This window comes from Panthera uncia, chromosome A2 (genome assembly GCF_023721935.1).
Source record: "Panthera uncia isolate 11264 chromosome A2, Puncia_PCG_1.0, whole genome shotgun sequence".
Classification (NCBI taxonomy): Eukaryota; Metazoa; Chordata; class Mammalia; order Carnivora; family Felidae; genus Panthera; species Panthera uncia.
In genome coordinates, this window is record NC_064816.1 from 2,069,898 (window position 1) to 2,088,377 (window position 18,480).

General features: G+C 59.4%; 1 protein-coding gene across 4 annotated transcripts; it reads left to right on the plus strand.

The window, feature by feature from the left end:
- Positions 1–8,189: 8,189 nt before the first annotated feature.
- On the plus strand, positions 8,190–17,654 carry TLE6 (TLE family member 6, subcortical maternal complex member). Of its 4 annotated transcripts, XM_049642338.1 has the most exons (16): positions 8,190–8,298; positions 8,836–8,894; positions 9,251–9,296; positions 10,300–10,341; positions 13,302–13,430; positions 13,518–13,836; positions 13,948–13,970; positions 14,220–14,280; positions 14,360–14,463; positions 14,552–14,589; positions 15,160–15,412; positions 15,509–15,759; positions 16,047–16,188; positions 16,610–16,760; positions 17,011–17,087; positions 17,373–17,654. In XM_049642338.1, exons 1-16 carry the CDS (start codon positions 8,230–8,232, stop codon positions 17,475–17,477), a joined length of 1,869 nt encoding a protein of 622 aa, XP_049498295.1. In that variant the 5' UTR covers positions 8,190–8,229; the 3' UTR covers positions 17,478–17,654. The 4 variants fall into 4 exon arrangements, 3 of the variants coding, with proteins under 3 accessions (XP_049498295.1, XP_049498294.1, XP_049498293.1); XM_049642337.1 differs by lacking the exons at positions 8,190–8,298; positions 8,836–8,894; positions 9,251–9,296; positions 10,300–10,341 and adding an exon at positions 11,134–11,365 and having other exon boundaries at positions 13,368–13,430; XM_049642336.1 differs by lacking the exons at positions 8,190–8,298; positions 8,836–8,894; positions 9,251–9,296; positions 10,300–10,341 and adding an exon at positions 11,134–11,365 and having other exon boundaries at positions 13,368–13,430; positions 15,160–15,759.
- Positions 17,655–18,480: the final 826 nt, after the last annotated feature.

Here is an 18,480-nt window from a genome sequence, read left to right on the forward strand (position 1 = left end):
ATGAACGTGTCCACCGCGCACGCGCACGTCCACAGATGAACGTGTCCACCGCGCAGGCGCACGTCCACAGATGAACGTGTCCACCGCGCACGCGCACGTCCCTCGGCGGGAGCAGAAGCGAGGCGCCCAAGCTCGCCGCCCCCGCGGACAAACCCCAAACGCACGACGCGCAGGGAGGGAACCAGACGCGAGAGGCCACGCGGGATATGAGGCCACGCGAGTGGAACGTCCACAACAGCCCCATCCACGGACGGGAAGGGGGCTCGTGGGGGCCGGGGGCCGGGGGAGGAGGTGGGGGTGACCGCTGATGGAGACTGGGTTCCTTTTTGGGGGTGACAGAATGTTCTGCAATTAGTTGTGCTAATGATTGCACAACCCTGCGAACATACTTCAAACAAACACACAAACAAACACGGAATTCTACACTTGAAATAGGTCAGTTGCGTGGCGTGGGAGTTACAGCTCAAAAAAGTCGTTACCAAATAAACGATGAGCCAGAAAACGAAGAAAGAGCAGGCTGATAACAGGGTCATCTGGAGGGCAGTGACGGCCAAGGAAAATAAGGGGTGAGCTGCGTATGCAGTTGAAATTTTTCCAGCCACGTTTTTTTAAAAAGGAAGAAAACAGAAGTAAAATTACCTCTAACAGTATATTTACCCCAATTTGTCTGAAGTCGTAGCCTTTCAAATGTAATCGGTATGGAAAACACTCAAGAGCATCCCACCTTTTTTCGGGTACAAACTCTTCAAATTCCCGAGTGCTTGACACCCTCAGTTCGACCCCGTGGTTGTCACTGCAAATCCTTGACCCCCCCCCCACTGAGATGTCATAAAATTTGCCGTGAGAAAATTAGATTTGCACCCCCAGATCGTCCCCAGTTGTCCCAAACAGAAACACTTTCTCTTATCGTCCTGGTGGGACCAGCACCGTCCACTTTCGGTCCCTAACATCCTGCCAGACACACCGGGAGGCTTAGTCACCCCTAATCAAGTATCGTTTTTAAAATCTAAACTTTAATTAATTTAATTTAAAGAAAATTAGGCATCCATTTCCTCGGTTCCATGAGTCCATGTTTCCTTCTTCTTTTTTTTTTTTTTTAACGTTTATGTATTTATTTATTTTGAGAGAGAGAGAGAGACAGTGAGCAGGGGAGGGGCAGAGACACAGAAGGGAGATAATCCCAAGCAGGCTCTGAGCTGTCAGCGCACAGCCCCACGCAGGGCTTGAACTCACGAACCACCGTGAGGTCATGACCTGAACGGAAATCAGTCAGTCGGGTTCCTTCACCGGCTGAACCCCCCAGTTGCCCCCATCCACTAGCCCGTTTCTGTCGCCACGTGTACCAAAGAGGTCAGAAGACAACAGCACTTACCATCACAGTAACGGCGAGGCCCCTAGTCGACCTAACTGAACTTGACGGTGGGGAAGGGAAGCGGATGGGGAGACAGGGCTGGGTGCGACGGGCTAAGCCCTGCGTCGTCACATGAAGCCACCACGTCCAGCACTGCAAAAGCCATGGAGAGTTTCGGTTCCCAGCAGGGCTCCGCGCCAGCTGTAACGAGGTCCCCTGGGAGCTAACTCAAAATATAGACCCTTGGACCCCCACCCACAGATCTCCTGCATCGGAAACTCTGAGGCTGGGGTGCAGTGACCTGTGTTTGCACGACCCCTCCCCCGCGGATGCTGGTGCCCAGCAGCTTGAGAACCGCCCGACTTAAAGATATGTAGGCAAACACCTGAGGAAAAGGGTAAAAGTAACATGTGGCCGATGCCTAGGAATCCCACTGAGGACCCAGCAGGTGATGATAATTCTTCATTTGAAACCTTTGAGGTTTGTTCTGTGTTTGGAAGCAATGCACCAGTGTGGTTCTTTGGGGGGACACTTTTATTTTATTTTATTTTATTTTATTTTATTTTATTTTTAGAGGTTATTTTATTTATTTTGAGAGAGAGAGAGAGAGAGAGAGAGAGAGAGTGCGCACTCATGGGAGGGGCAGAGAGAGAGGGAGAGAGAAGATCTCAAGCAGGCTCCACGCTGTCAGGACAGAGCTCGAACCCAAGAACCGTGAGATCATGACCTGAGCCAAAACCAAGAGTCAGATGCTTCAACCAAGCGAGCCACTCGGGCGCCCCCAGTGGGACATTTTTTAAAAGCATCCGTAGGCAGTAAATAATAGAAAGATGGATAAACAGAGACAAAGTGAAGGCACAGGTCCTCACCCACAAGGACCCACAGTGCCTGGGCATCCCAGACCCGCCTGACTCTGAGTCTGGCGTCCAATCTCAGAGGATGGGGGCAGAAATGGAGCTCACGATCAGGCCCGCAGCCAGATGAGGGCAAGCTGGGCCTGGCCGCCGGGAGACCCTTCTGAGAAGGAAGAAGTCCCTGGTCCGGGAATCCCCTAATTGAAAAGTTTCCCCACTGTGAGAATGGGGAGCCTCTGGGGCCTCACACACAGCTGGTGGGAATGCAGAATGGTGCAGCCACTTTGGGAAGAAAGCCTCTGGAAGCTTCCAGAAAAGTTAAAGAGACACCTTATCATATACCTACCGATTCAACTCAGAGGATCCACCCGAGAGAGATGAAATCAAATCCCAACACAGACATACACGGATGTTCGTAGTAGCCGGATTCGTGATCACCCAAACTGGAAACCACCATCAAGGGCGCGTGCGTAAACACAATGGGGTCCGTCCACGCAGCGGAACGCTCGTGGGCAACGACAAGGCACACGAAGTGCTGATCCACGCAGAAACGTAGATGAACCTCAAGAACTTACCTCCAGTGAAGGGAGCCAGATACAAAAGACACATTTATAAGCCCATTTATATGACATTTCTAGGAAAGGAAATACCCCTGGAGGACAGAAAGCTAGGGAATGGGGGGGGGGGGTCAAAATGGACCAGAGGGACCCTTCTGAGGTGACGGAAATGTGCTAAGGTTCGGTTGTGGTGATGGTTGTACGCCGGGACAAATTTACTAAATTTACGTGCGCGGCTGCAAGCTGGCGGCCTCACGGTGCAGAAACGCTGCGGCAACAGCGCTGTAATAAAACATCTCGCCAGCAGAGGGAGCCAGAGACCACAAGTTCAACTATGAATGGGCGTCGGGATAGGGCCTAGTAGGATTCACCTTCCCCTCTTCCCACCTCCTAAAGGCAATGAACTGGCCCCTCCGGAAGGCGAATGCAGCCTCTCCCTGCCTTTGGGGGGGGGGGGTCTCTCCGGGACAAGGCTGCTGCCTTCACTGGGAGGACGTCACTGGTATTCACAACTGGCCACGTGCGGATCTGCTGGGAAGCCCTCAGCAGCCCAGGGCTCAATTAACCAGCCTGGGTTACACTTCGTCTTAAATCTCCCGAGAGCTGGCTGGATGCGCGAGTCTCTGCACTACGTCACAGGAAGCGGTGATATGGGGGCCTCATTCGGGTCACATCTCCTCCCCAAGTCCTCTGACAGCCTTAGCACCAGCCCCAGTGGGGGAGCATGTCCAGGGCGGGGGAGGCGAAGTCACCTTGGACCCCACAACTGAGACACCGACATCCGAGGGAGAAGAACACAAAAAAGGCATGTGGACGGATGCAGGTGTTATCCACTCAGTCACCCTTAGGGCCGCCCATGAACAGGACAAAGAAGAATTAACAACAAAGCACTGGGTAGGGAGTAGGATTAGGGACACAGGAAAGTGATGGGGCCTCAGTGAGATTTTTAAAGCGACTTCTGGGTGGCAGACCATGTCCGCTGGGGAGGGGGGCAGGGAAGCTGGAACAGCTATTTTTTTTTTTAATGTTTTTATTTATTTTTGAGACAGACAGAGCGTGAGCGGGGGAGGGGCAGAGAGAGAGGGAGACACAGAATCCAAAGCAGGCTCCAGGCTCCGAGCCGTCAGCACAGAGCCCGACGCGGGGCTCGAATTCACGGACCGCGAGATCGTGACCTGAGCCGAAGTCGGACGCCTAACCGACTGAGCCACCCAGGCGCCCTGGAACAGCTATTTATCAGCCACCCAATGATGACCCAGCAAAGCCACCTCCAGATTCCTGGCTACCGGAGCCTGTGTGAGATGATACGTGTTTATTGTTTAAGCCACTAACTTTGGGGACAGTTTGTTATGCAGCAGTAGCTAATACATCTGGATTTCATTGGAGGCGAGAGCCAGGTCCAGGTGATCCCAAATCCACTCCTAGAATGGACACACCTTCCTGCATGTTCGGGTCCAGTTCAATGACAGGAACCTACTTTAGACCTGAGCATAATGGTGTCAGGGTTACAAGGACACTTCTCACAGCAAGGTGACCCGGGTTCAAATCCTGGATTAGCCATTTAATAACTGTGTCACCCTGGGGAGGTCAGTTAACCTCTCTGGATTCATGGAGGATTGAATGGGTTGATTTATCCACTTAATTTCTCTCTGAGCTCATAGAGAACATAACTGTGCCCTTCAAACAGTTTCTTTCACATCCTCATCTCTCGTCTCTGGGAATGTGACCTTATCTGGAAACAGAACGACTTCAGGTGTAACTATTTAAGACGAGGTCCTACTGGAGTAGAGTGGCCCTAAATCCAATGACCGGTGTCCTTATAAGAGGGGGATTTGGACACAGACACACACGGGGAGAACATGTGGAACGGGAGGCCGGACAAGTGAGGACAGACACAAAGATTGGAGAGATGTGTCTACACGCCAAGGGACACCAAGGCACAGTGGCCACGCTAGAAAACAGGAAGGGCAGGAAGCATCCTCCCCGAGAGCTGCTGCAGGGAGCACAGCGCTGCTGACACGTTGATTTTGGACTTCTGGCCTCCAGAACATGATAGAATAGATTTCTGTTGTGTCAGGCCCCTGGGCATGTGGGGCCTGTTAGAGCAGCCCCGGAAATGAATACAAGGCTCTCTCCACCAGATGGCAGGAGGCAAACTTCAATCAATTCTGGGTAATTCAATCAATTCGCTTTTCCTGGGGCCAGGTCTAAGTTCAAGGGTGTTCCTTGTGGCATTGGAGAGGGGCAGCTGAGGGGCCTCCTACCCTCGAGTATCACTGGGCCCCGCCACTGTCTTGGGAGGGTCCCTGTCCTTCTGCCTGTCAGTCATTCATCTGCTGGCTGGACACCGAGGTCCTTCTACCCGCTGGCTTTCTACACCTGCTCCTTCACCTGTGTCACTTGGCTTTTGTCTCTTGCCCACGAAGGCCATTGAGATGTCCTGGGGATAGGGGAGAAAATGGAGGCCCAAGGCTGAAACCTGTCACCACCTCCCTGCTGTCACCTCCCTGTAGGCACTCCACAGCCCCCTCTGCACCCTGGGCTTTTTCTTGAGCCTCGTGCCTGGCCTGTCCCCAAGGCAAGTAACCCTGGACAGAAGGCAGAACCTGGGGGCTTGAGGTCATCTCCAAAGCTTTGGAAATGGAAACCCCTTTTCTGTCAAACTTTCATCCAGACCCTGGGGCTTCCCGGGCAACCACAACTCAAAAGCCAAGAAGGAAGTCTTTGCTTCCTCCCTGCCCCCGCCTCCTCTGTGCCCTGAGCCCTTCCAAAGGGCTGAAGGAAGCCTGCGTCCCTGCTAGCCAGACCAGGGCAAGCGGGGGACAGCGAAAGGAAGGACAGGGTGAGCACAGGCCAGCCCAAGTCCCAGCTATTAGCCCACCGGCATGCGGGGCGTCCACGGGCGAGAGGAGAATGGATGATGCCGTGGACGGCTCCTGACCTCTGTGTGGACCTAGGCATTTTTCTGCTTTAAGGACCTCAGATCTGCACTGTCCAGTGTGGACGGTCGTCCCCAGCCGCGGGTGACTGTGCAGAAATTGACACGCGGACAGTGAGCCTGAGGAACGGAGTTTTAAATTCTGTTTAATTTTAATTTGTTTGAATTTAAACAGCCACAGGTACCCAGCGGATCCCGTATGAGACCGACTGCCTTGGATAAACTGGTGTGCCCAGCAACCACGGAGAGGAGAGCCAAGCGCACAGGGGGAGGCAATTAGCAGACTGGCCCATAAATAAAATACGCTTCAATTAAGGGCCAGTTGAGGGATCGTGGGTGAAAACCTTTTCTGCGGCTCCTACGCGGCAGCCCTCGCTTTCTCCTCCACAGACCAGCCACAAAACCCAAGTTGTGTGTTTACATTAGGACCTCTGGGGACGGTGCATCCCAGGATCTGAACTCCCAGGGTGCCCACCTCCCCCAGCCCCAGACAAAGCGCAGATGATGGGCAAGCGGACTGTTCACTCACTCACTCGCTCATTCCTTTGGATCCCAAGCCAGCACACCTACCCAGGTGTCCTGTGGCCTGTGCAAGAATGTCTGAGAATCCTATCAGCGTTGTGTGTTATGTGAATTTTGAACACAGCATGACCTACAGCCACTGAGATTGCAAGATTAGTGCCAATTCAAACCGCATTTGGGGAAAAATTAAGAAAGGGAGAATGGGGGTGGTGGTGGTGGTGTTGGAAGTTCATTTTTTAAAGGGAATGTGAGGGGAGGCCTCCCGGGGGTCTGGTGACCTCTGAGTGGCTGTCAGGGGGAGACTATTCCTGGCAGAGGAGAGAATGGTTAGTGCAAAGGTCCTGGGGTAGGCAAGACCACGGCACACCTCCAGTAGGCATTTGCAAACCAGGCCAAAACAGAAACCTAGAATCCCTGGCCTCCTACAACCCAAACTCCTGAATTCCCCGCCCCCCCCCCCCCCAGCTTATCTTTTTACCATCCCAAGCCTGGAATACCCACGACCCATTCCTACCCTGGCCTTGAAAACTTTGGTACGTACCAGAGTCAAGGCCTCTGCAGTTCCCGCTTTTGGTGCTCAGACGCTGGACTGGGGGGGGGGGGGGGCGCGGGGGAGGGCAGTTGGGAAAATTCACTGACAAAAATACAGAGCCCAGGGCTTGGTGCTGGGTGAAAGGGGCCTGTTATGTTTTCCCCATTAAGGGGGCTTGAAGCGTCCTTCGTCTGCCCTGCACGTTATTAATATTGAGGGGAAAACGTTATCAGCCCCCGTGCGAGGACCGGAATGAGTGCGAAAGATTCGGCCCCCAGCCCCAGCCCCACCCCTAGCCACCAGCCACTCCCGGGCAAGGCTAAAGACGGTCCTCTCTAAACAATGCAACTGCACGCCGCCCAGCTCCTTCCCAGGTGGCACCCTCTGACCCCAAGCCCCAGACCCTTCTAAATATCCTCGCCCCTGCCTGGACCCCGAACTGCCCGCGGCTCTGCCCGCTGCCCTCCCCCCCACAGCGGTACCGCGAGGGTTAAGCGGCGGCGCCGGGCGCGCTGATTGACAGCCCGGCCGGCGGCTGGGGCGAGCCGGCCAATCAGCGATAGCGGCCGTGGGCCACGTGGGCAAGCGGCCTCGCGATTGGCCAGAGCCCGCAGCGGCCGCCCGCGGAGTCCGAGCCCACGTGCAGCTGCTGCCCGTTCATTGATCGTCCTCGTGGTGCAGGTGGCGCCCGGCGGGGCGGGGCCGGGGCGGGCCGGGGCGGGGCCCGAGGGGTCAAAGGGCTCCGGGATGAGGGGGAGAACTGGAGGGGCGCTCATTCTCAGCCTGAACTTGGTCGCCCCCCCCCCCCCCACGTCGCTTCCTTCTTGCTGTTCTGGGCCTCCGTCCTAAGGGAGGTGAGTGGGCAGGCGAGTCTCCTGGAGGACCCCAGAGGCCGCGGGGTTGGGGAGGAGGCTGGAAGGCTGGTGAGGGGCAGAAGCCGAGTAAAAAGGGGGCTTGGTGCCACAGGAGTGACTGGGGTGGAGAGCGGTCCCTTTCCTCGCGTCTGAGACATCCTAATTCCCCTGGCCAACTCTTACTCATCCTTCAAAACCCCTTCCCAGTGATGTTCACCCGTGCTCAAATTTGTCTCACACTGTCTCAAAACTGAGGTTGAAGTTTAGCGTCGTTCTCGGGGGGTTCCCCCAGCCCTGGCAGCAGCTGGTAGGGGGGGTGTAAGTGTTTGACACCATCTCCCTCCCAGCCCATGGGATGAGGCCCCTGGATGCGGCCCAGCATCCGTGGGGGCAGCTGGAGGCCCCAGCGTTTGATAACCGAACACAGGATATAGGTCATGCAGTGCGCAGGTCAGGGAGGTGATGGGGATCCAGGCCTGGGTCCTGGAGGGGAGACTGGATGGGGGGGTGGGCGGGTGCTGGTTCTGTCCCTGGCTGCTTGGCCTTCTGCCCTCAGGACCCGCCATCACTTTGTCGCTTTTAGAGCCTCCTGGCTAACGTCCTTGTGGCTACTGCCTAAAGATGACCTCTTGGGACCATCTCCGCCCCCAGGAGCACCCTCAAGGGCTGAGGAGGCCCCCAGGAACTTTGGTGAGGAGGGCCTGGTGAGGCATTTACCCCTGTGGGTGCTTATTCCTGGAAGCTGGGCTCAAACCTGGCTGTCCTGCTCCTGCTGGAGGGTCACGGGCAAGTGGCCAGGCCTTCAGGCGGGGGGGGGGCGCTAACCGGTCACACCTCCCGACAGGTGCCAAGGCCCTTTGTAAATTACACTAGCTTCTTATCCCCGGGGTGACGAACACATGACTGCAGCATCTCTGGTTAATATTTTACAAGTAGAAGCGCCTTGCTCCAGAAACGACCCCTTTCCAACAGTGTGGGCAAACTTTCTCTCCAGGACTTTGCAGAGAGTCCGTGTTTGAGACTTTAGGCCAAGCTGCAAAATGGGAGATACTCCCGGGGTGAGGGGGCTGGGTGGGGACTCAGGTGACCGGAGAAAGCGAGCTCCCCTGGAGGTTTCAGGAGGCCCCAGCCCACCCCCTGGGGGGCGGGGAGGGAGGCGCCGATGGGAGCTGTGGCCTGAGGGCGGAGGGAGGCCGCGGTGCATCTACCTCCTCTCCCCTTCCCCAGGCTTCTCCAGAACTGAACTCCCCGGACGTCCTGGATCAGCTCCGGCGGCAGTTTCCCAGGTGACGGGCGCGCTCAGGGCCTGGAGGTCCCGCTGTGGCCCCCCGGAGGGAGAGAGCGTCCCGTCCGCGCTCTCGGTGGCCCCGGAGCCCCTCGCCCCAAAGACAGAACTAGTAATGGCAGGCGGGGAGCCTCCCTGGAGCCCGAAGCAAACGGAAAACCAGCAACAGCAATCCTGGCCCCCGCGTACCTTTTCGAGTTGTGTTGTTTAGCACGAATGTACTTGCCTCGATTGTGTGTTTCAAGACCTATAATCGCGTGTCCCGACGCTGCCTCCAGGGCCTCCCCGGGCGGGGGCGGGGCTGGTTGGGGGGCGGGGCTTGAAGGCGCTTCTCACCGGAGGTTTTCTTCCGCTCAGGCTCCCCCCTCACCTGACGGCGCAGGTGGAGAGCACGTGCCACGCGGTGAGCCCCACCGGGCGGCCCCCGGGCGGCCTGGCGAGCCGGGTTTGGGGACCCCCTCTCCTGCGCCTATTCCTGCTTCCTTTGGGCCAGTTTCTTCAAGGGGGTTCTTCGTGAATACTGGCCTCGCTGCAAAAGTTAGAAATTCCGCGCGTTTCTTTGGCTGACAGTTCATCCTTGAAGGATAGGTAACAGGAGCCCCTGCTCCTGGGGAGGGTATGCGCTAAGTATGGTGCCGTCTTCTAGAACTTTCTGCAATGAGAATGTTCTGTATCAACGGCGCCCAATATGGCACCCCGCCGGCCACACGCGGCCCATGGAGAACTTGTGAGGAACTGAATCTTCAACTTGACTAAGTGTACACTCTTGACTCGTGGCGAGCTCCTTGGACACAGCGCACCTCTAGGCGGGGGGAGAGAGAGAAGTGAGCGGAGAAACCAGATTCATAAGCCGTAACCACTATAAAGAAGCCGGAAGATGATGGGGGTGGACGGGAGTAAAGATTTTGAGCTGAGATAGTCAGGAAGGGCTTCCTGGAGGAAGTGATGTTCCCTGTGAGGTATGGAGGATAAGGAGCTTTTCAATCCTGAGAGAGCAGGGAAGCCCTTTCCAGGCTGAGGGTATAGCCTGTGCAAAGGCCCCGGGGCCAGGAATGGGCCTGGAGGAGGAAAAGCCAGGAGGCCCCTGTGGCTGGAGCAGGGAGAGTGAGGGAGGAAGGCAGGGAGGGGACAGGGACAGGGGCAGGTGTGTAGGGCCTTGTGGTTCTGGGGAGTCTTTGAACTTCACCATGAGAATGAAATCCAAGGGTGTCCCTAATTAGCTCCCACTCTGTGTGGTGGGTCGTGTCCCACCTGATAGATGTAGTGACCAGAGAGGTAGGGCACCTTATCCAGGATCACATAGTTGGGGAGAAGCACGCACAGCCTTCGATTCCTGCTCTTGTCCGCTTCCATTGGCCACCCCACCCCTCCCCCACCTCGGTGCAATCCCTGCTGTTCCCTTGCAGCTCCAGAAGATCCGGCAGGGTCTCCAGGAACATCACGAGCAGGTGAGTGATTGATGACCAGGAGCTGGGCTGCGGCTGCCCCTCCTTGAAAGACAGGAAAAATGGGGGGAGAGACAGAGGCTATGACAGGGGCAGGTTGTGGGGGCCCTTGTGGGGCCCGTGGGGAGGACGTGGGCTTTCACCCCGAAGGAGGTGGGAGCCCTGGAGTGCTGTGGGCAGAGGAGGGCAGCCTGACCCGGAGCCCCCACGCACCCGCACATCGGAGCCCGTCCCCCATCCTCTTGAGGCTCCTCCCCGGCCTGCTCCCAGGTCCCTGCGTGGCTCAGAGGAGGCCAGGGACCTTTTCAGTCAGCACTTTGCAGGTCTGGGTCTGTCACTTCTGCCCCAAAGGGCCTGTCATGTGCCAGGCACACCCGGATTGCGGCCTTCCGTGCGCCTGAGGGTTCTCAGGGCCCGGATCGCACATGAGCTTGGGGGGGGGGGGGCAGGTCTGCACGGGGGCCCGGGCTCCCAGCACAGGGCTCCGTGCCCGAGCCGAAGCCTGTCTTCCACTCCTGCCTGTCCTTCCGCCACCTGGCCCCTCTCTCCTGGGTGCTGGCAGGACTTTCTGCCTGTGCCAGATGTGACTGGCGGAAGGCCAGGTCCATGTCTGCAACTTAGCAGGGCCTGGGGTGGGCAGTGCACAGAACAGGGAGAGACTGATGGGGGGGGGGGGGGCGGGGGGGCAGGAAGCAACCAGAACACGGTTATTCATTCAACAGCTCCTTATCCATCACCTTCTTGCCAAGTGTGGTTGCAGGCGCCAGGGAAATAGCAGAGAAGGACACAGACGAACCTGTGCCCTTGGGGTGATGAGAGCTTGGTAAACAAGAGTGTCGGGTGGTGAAAGCCGGGCAAGGCGCGGGGATGGGACCGAGCCGCCCAGGGGGACATGAGGGCAGGGGTGGGAGTGAGAAGGCCTGCTGGGAAGGTGACCAGGGAGGGAGTGCAGATGTCCAGGATGGGAGGAGCAGAATGGGCAGAGGACACAGCCGGTACAAAGGTCCTGGGGCAAGACCATGCCCGGGTAAGTGGCTGGAGCCTAGTGATGAAGGGACGAGAGGAAGGGACGAGAGGAAGGAAGGTGCAGGGCTGTGGGGGCCTCGGGGAGGACTTGGCTTTTCCCACAGGGTGCTGCAAGCCTTGGAGGGCTGCAGGCAGGGAAGGGCAGACCTGACTTGGGCGCTCATGGGCACCCTTTGGAGGATGGACTGTGGGGGGCAGGGCAGGAGAACAGCACCATCGGGGTGGGGTGGTCACTTAATGCTTTGCTGGTGAGAACTAATCAGATTGTGGATTCGGGGGGATCCCCGCGGCACTTGCTGACTATAAGGATGTAGGGGACAAGGCCCCCGAGAGTTGCTGTTCAAGCCAGGAGCCCCCCTCACACCCACTCAGGGGAAGATCCCTAGAACCCTTGCTGGCCACGTAGTCCCTCAGAGACTCCTCTGTCCTCTCCCCTCGGTCTCCGCTCCCTGTTTTCCCAGCCTCCTTGCTGCACATTTAAAATCCCGAGGAGCGGCAGGCTGGCCCAGCCAGCTCCTCTCCCCAGGGAGGGCCGGCTAGCAGGCAGGAGGGAGCCGCTCTTTCCATGCTGAGTGCACTCAAGTGCCAGTAAATTGCGGATTAACGAGCCAGGGCGAGTTGGGGAAGGCTCCCCTGGGCGCGTGCTGCTGGGAGGCCCAGCTGGGGAACCCATCACCGGCTGCCCCAGGAGGCAGCCCCAGCCCACGGCCACGGGAGGGGGTCCCGCTGCCCGCCCCCTCCCTCACCCTTCTGCCTGCCTGACCAGGCTCCAGATGGAAGCAGGTAAGCCCCGTCCTGACTTCGAGAAGTTGCCTCTGCTTCTCTGGGCCTCTGTTTTCTCATCTGCAAAACGGGAATGCCCGTAGCTCCTGTTAAATAGGACAGACCACGGTTGGCACCCACACCGTATTGCTTTATCGGCTCTCTCTCTCCATGGATCAGGGCGTCTTCCCAGGATTTTGGAGGTTGCCCTGGGCCAGACAACTCTGGGCGGCTTCTCCGTGCCCACCACGGAGGGGTGCGCGTTGTTGACGAGGCAGGGACGCTGCTGGCACAGCCACAGACCCAAGACCAGCTCCACGCCGTCTTCTCCGGGAGGCCACGGGAGCTGGGTTGACATTAAACACGTGGCACCAGCCACATTTCAAGTGCCCGGTAGCCACTCGAAGCTAGCAGCCACTGCATTAGACGGGCAGGTCTAGAACATTCCCACTGTATTTAGTCTGGCACTGGACTAAATGTAGCTGCACTTTGTTCCCATCGAGGTCCTTATCTCACCACGGGGGGGGGGGGGGCCCCCGGGGGGGGGGCTCCCCGTCACGGATTCTTGGGAATAGTGGCCAAGAGGTTTGGTCTGCCCACAGCCCTGACGCAGGCACGTTCTCGGGACCCCTGCTTCTGGGGTCTGTGCTGTCCTGCTTGGCTGTTGAGACCTGCCTGAGACTGGAGGAATTGCATTTTTAAGTTTGTTTATTTTGAGACAGGGAGAGGGAGGGGCACAGGAAGAGGGAGAGAGAGAGTCCCAAGCAGGCTCTTCCCTGTTAGCAGAGCCCTGACATGGGGCTCAGACCCATGAACCGTGAGATCATGACCTGCCTGGAAATCAAGAGTCGGACGCTCAACCGACTGAGCTACCCAGGCGTCCCCCTCGTCGATTTCTTAATACGCCTCCAACACTTAAGCAAACGCACATGTCCCCATGCAGAGGGGCAAATGTCCTGGGGTGAGGACAGATCGGATCCTACCTTCTACCATTTTATGAAAATGACTGGCCTTTAGGGTTAGGCTTTACCACCTGCTGCTGAGTTCTGGGTACAAAGAACTTTCTTCACACTCAGCCCGGTGCTGAGGGCTCTGTGTTACCACCAATCAGTCCGCCCAGAACCATTCAAGGCAGGCAGTGTGTCCCCGCCTCGCACACTGAGGGACCCTTGCAGGAGGAGGTCTGCGCCCCGGGGCTGTCCAGCTGCAGAGGCTTAGCTGGGACACATCTGCCCCTCCAGGCAGAAAACTTCCTGCGGACCATGGAGACCTGGAGTCGACCCCGGGGCTTCCAGCCGGAGGAGGTGGGTGCCTGGCCCTCGAGGTGGGGAAGGGGACGGGCTCGGGGCCAAGGGCGCCCCCTCCCACCCCTCCCAACCGTGTGCTTGCAGGAGCCCTCGAGCCAGGTCTCGGGTGGGCTGGCTGACCGGCACTCCTGGGGGCCCCCCAGCCCCGAGGCTTCCCCGCACCCGGCGCTCCCGACCCCGCCGCGCTCCAGTCTCCGGGGGCCACACTTCGAGGATGTCGTGGCCGCGAGGTCCTCAGACTGGCTCACGCAGCGCTCGGGGGTGGACGACGCCCCAGCCCACCAGCTGGACACGCCGGCATCCTGGGACTCGGAGCCCCAGCTCTGGCAGGACGTCCTGACCGAGCAGCTCTGGCAGATCTTCGCCGGGACCCACAATAAGGGGGAGCGGCTGCAGCACACACGTGAGCCTCCCGCGGGCGAGGGGCTGGGGGGTGGGGTGGGAGGGGGCTGTCCAGGGGCGGCACAGTTGAACCTTGTCCTCCTGTTCACACCCCCCCCCACCATCGTCCTAGTGACAGAGCAGGCGCCAGGCCTGGTGAGTGACTCTGCTACCTGGAGGGCTGGGCTACTGGCTGGCGGTGATCTGGACTGGGCCCTCGGGCTGGGTGCTGGGGTCCTGGGATCCGTTGGGTCCTTAGCCGCGCATGCCCTCGGGGGACTCGGGACTTGGGGCTGTTGGCGAGTGCTGTCTATACCGCCTGGGCCTCCCTGAGGTTTCCAGGGTCTAAGACTGACCCTGGGCTGGTCTTTTGGTCTGAACTGATCGCCCCATTCCCACGGGCAGGAGAGTCAGGACCTGGGACCGCGCTACTCAGGACCGGAACCACGTATGGAAGACACTTTGGGTAATCCCAGTGCGGGGAGGGGGGGCAGCCTGCCCCGAGGACCCACACCCGCCACTCATCTGCTCTTGTCTTTGCCCAGTTCTCAGCCCACCTGTGCCCTCCCTCAGCTCCCCTGAGGGCTCCCACGAAGGGAGCACAGAGCCAGGCACCGAGGCGGACGGGATGCTCTCCCGAGTGGCCCAGGTGAGGCCCCAGCCGGAGCGGTGGCCTCCGTGAAGGCTGGGAGGGCTGGGGCAGAAGGAGCTGAGCTCGACCCTGGTCCCGCCCACAGGAGCCTGCTGGGAGAGCCCGCCCTTTCCTGAAGCCCGTGTAAGTATCTGTCACTCTCCTACCTGCACCTCTGTCCCTGGCAGGTAGAGGGGACCAGGGATGTGGGTGTGTCCTCCCCTTCCCCACCACCGTATTACTGTCCTCAGTAACCAGAGCTGAGGGATCTGGGTGGAAAGAGGCAGCTCGGAGACCGTCAGGCCACCATCACTGTCCCTCCCCACGTGACTAGCTCTGGCTTTGCAGAAAGGACTCCCGTGGAAAGAGGGTGTTAGAGCTGGGTGCAGACAGTCCTGACCTTGTGGTCTGAGGCTGGGGGAGCCCAGCTGGGGACGAGAAGGCTACCTGGAGGGAAGGGGCATAACGGTTAGGGTCTTGATGGATGAGTAGGAGTTTGCTAGGATGGGGCAAAGCATTCCAGGTGGAAGGGGGTGATGTTTGGCTCTAGGAGAGGGAGAATACTTGAAGGGGCACGGGTAGCGCCGTGGGGGAAGTGAGGCCTGAGAACCCCAACGTCTGCAGAAGAATGAAGCTCCTCGGGTTTGAGGGGTGGTCCCCTCCGGGCGAAGAGGCTCACCAGTAGGCTGGTGCCCCGGGGCTTCCCCTCCCAAGATGCTGGGACCCTGAGGACTTTGACGACACGTGGAAGAGACCGGACGCCTTGCCCTGGCAATCCAAGAAGCGGGCCATCCCACACAGAATGCAGAAGGTGCGCACGCTGGAACACGGGGAGCCCGTGCTGGCCACGGCCGTCAGCAGCTTCGTGCGGCACGCCTTCACCTGTGGCAGGGGTGGCGTCAAAGTGTGGAGCCTGGCCAGCCAGGTGGTAGAGGACAGGTATCCCGAGAGCCACCTGTGCGTACAGGTGAGGGAGGGGCTGGCTCTGGGGGCGGGGCCTGCGGGAGCCGGAAGAGCCCCGGAAGAGGACGAGGACGGTCCCCTGCGTCTCTGCCCACCACAGACCCGCCGGGCCTACCTGCGCACCTGCCTGCTGTCCTCGGACAGCACGACCCTGCTCGCGGGTGGCCACAACCTGGCCGGCGTGGGCGTGTGGGACCTGACCGCGCCCTCCCTGCACGTGAGCGGTGAGCTGCCCTGCGCGGGCCTCACCTGCCAGGCCCTGGCCTCCAAGCCTGAGGACAGCCTGGCCTTGGCTGGTTTCACGGAGGGCACAGTCAGGATCTGGGACCTACGGGACCAGAGTGTCATCAGGTGAGGCCTGGGCGGGGGAGGGGCGCGGAGTCATCCTGAAAGCCTGAGTAGGGATCCAGCAGCCCCAAAGCAGAGAAACCCCTGGACCACTTACGTTTGCATCCGAGAGCGTTGAAGGCCTGAGTTCAGACCGTGGCTGGGTTTCTTCAAAACCCAGTCCTGGCACTTTTGCCTGCCCCGGTTTCCCCATCTGTCACCCGGGTGTGGTTCGGTGGGGCAGGGGAATTCCTGGGGCTTAAGGCTCAGAGTCTCAGCCCTGACCCTCTCCCAATACCCCTTCTGGCCAGGGACCTGCCGGGCCACCCGAATGGGGCCAAGAGCATTGCTGTCAAAGACCAGAACGTCTGGACAGGGGGTCTGGACACCTGTCTGCGGTGCTGGGACCTGAGGGCTGCCAGAGAGCCTCAGGAGTACCAGTTTGAGTCTCAGGTGTGCAGGCTGGGAAGGGTCTGGTCGGCCAGGTAGTAGTAGCTGGATCTCAGAACAGAGAAGGAGGTGGATGGGGGCTGGGGAAGGGGGCTGGATGGGACCCCACATCTCAGTGGTGCTGGCAGGAATAGGGTCGTTAGAGATGTTCTTCCCCCTCCAGCCCCAAGAGCATCAGACACTTTCATATTGTTTCAGGTGCTCATAGCCCCCTTTAGTCTCCGCAGTCAGCCCTTAAGGTAGAGGGAACCAACCTGCTTTACAGATGAGCAGACTGAGGCCCACAGTGTGAAGTTGCTCATTAGGCCCTCGAAGCCGGGAGGCTGGCAGGAGGTCAGCCCCCAGGGTGGCTCCCTGTGCCCCTGTCCGCGTCTTGGGCCAGGCTGGGACCTGACTAGCTTCTTCCCTGCCGCCTGCCCCCCAGATAATGAGCCTGTCCCCTAGTCCCCAGGAGGACTGGGTGCTGGTGGGCACAGCCAATGGCCAGCAGTGGCTGCAGCCTACCCGAGGGGGCCAGAAGCACATGGTGGGGTGTAAGGACGGCACCATCCTGGGTCTGAAGTTCTCCCCCCTCGGTGAGTGGCCAGGAAGGGGCAGGCAAGTCCCCTGTGGTCCCCAGACTCCCACAGGATCCTAGCCCGCCTTCCTGACCCCTCCTGACCCCCCCCGACCCCCCAACACCCTTCATCAGCAGGAACCACTCAGTGATGCTTTCCACAGAGGCAAGAGGGAGGTGGGGGGCCACCCCTGCGTCCCAGACCCCCAGGGGCCCTGCCCTCAGATGCCAATTTCCCCCACAAACTGGTCCCTTCCGCCTCCTCCCAGGCCAGTGGTGGGTGAGCGTCGGGACGGACGACCTGGTTGGCGTCTATAGCATGCCAGCGGGGGCCGTGGAGCTCCAGGTACCCTGGCGGGGGGGGGGGGGGGGGGGGGGTGGGGGGGGGGGGGGGAAAGGGGGGGGGGGGCGGGGGGGGCCCCCGGGGGGGGCCTTTACCCCCCGGGGGGGGGGGGGGGGGCCCCGGGCCCCGCGGGGGGGGGGGGGGGGGGGGGCAGCGTTCAGGTCTGGGAGCTGAACACAGGGGTCCTCATGCAGAGGCCCCCAGAGGGACCAGGCTTGAACTGCCAGCAGAGGTGAGGGGCGGGGTGGGTGAGCCCCCTCAGCTCATGCTGGCCTTCTGCCTTCCAAGGTACCCGAGACCTCCTCCATCCTGTGCTGTGATGTGTCCCCCAACAACCGCCTGATTGTCACGGGGTCCAGGGACCACGCCTCTGTGTACCAGGTCACCTACTGAGGGGCTTGGTACCAGTTGTCCTGACTTGGGATCCTTTTTTTCTTTTTTTTTTTTTGTACTTTTCCCCCAGCAAGGTGGAGGCATAATGGTGGAGGGGTGTGGTGGGCGAGCCGGGTCTCTTCCGCATTGCGCAATGGGGCCGGCGATCTTTGTCACATGTAATAAAGCAATTGGAAATAGCAGAGGGTTCTGTGCGTCCCCCCCCCCGCCCCCACCCCCGCCCCCGCCCCCGCCCGTCTTGCAGAGGTTTGAAAGGACTCTGTCCAGCTGGGTCTCCCAGCCTTAAGTCCACGTTCACTGAGAATCTCCTCAAAGCCACTGACCGCCCTGTTGGGAGTGGGGGTGGTCATGGACCGCTTCTTCCTGTCCCCTCATCTCCCGGAGACGGGTCTCCCAGCCATTTGTGCCATCGAGGGGTAGGGCTCTCCGCCCTTCCCAAGATGCCCTATCGCTTTAGATGGGTGCATCTCACCTGGGCAAATCTGGACATTTCTGGTCATCGTGACTGGGGGTAGGGGGCTATGCCTGGCACCAAGTGGGTGGGGGCCGGGGATGCTGCTCAGCCCCACGGTGCCCAGGATGCCCTCCCGAGAGTGATCGGGTCCCTCCCCCACCTACCCCCCACCCCCAGAACACAGTAGTTCGCAGCAAAACAGCAATTAGTCTCTGGCAGGCTTGTCCTCCCCCCATGGGGGCTCTGACCCCACCTGCTCGCCCTGTCCCCTCCAGCATAAGCACCCCCAATTGTCCCAAGAGGTCTGCTTTCCTTAGAGAATTGTCCTCTCCCCCAAAAAGCACCTCCAAAACTCCACCCGGGGGACCCTGCCATCTCCCTCCAGAAGGTTCCCAGGGGCGTCTGGGCCTCCCACCCAGCCACCCACTCACCATTCTCCACAGCAGCCCCTAGGAGCTTCAGGAACACAGACGTGTTATGTCCCCGTCCCCGCTGGCCCACATTTCTAGGGGCTCTCTCTGCTTAAGCCTGGGCTGGAGACCTCGCTCC

Bases quoted from the DNA above. Each gene is read 5' to 3' on its own strand.
- TLE6 (XM_049642338.1), top strand. From the start codon at position 8,230: ATGACCTCTTGGGACCATCTCCGCCCCCAGGAGCACCCTCAAGGGCTG. The intron at 8,299-8,835 runs GTGAGGAGGGCC...CCCCTTCCCCAG, and splicing joins GGAGGCCCCCAGGAACTTTG to GCTTCTCCAGAACTGAACTC. The intron at 16,761-17,010 runs GTGAGTGGCCAG...GCCTCCTCCCAG, and splicing joins TCTGAAGTTCTCCCCCCTCG to GCCAGTGGTGGGTGAGCGTC.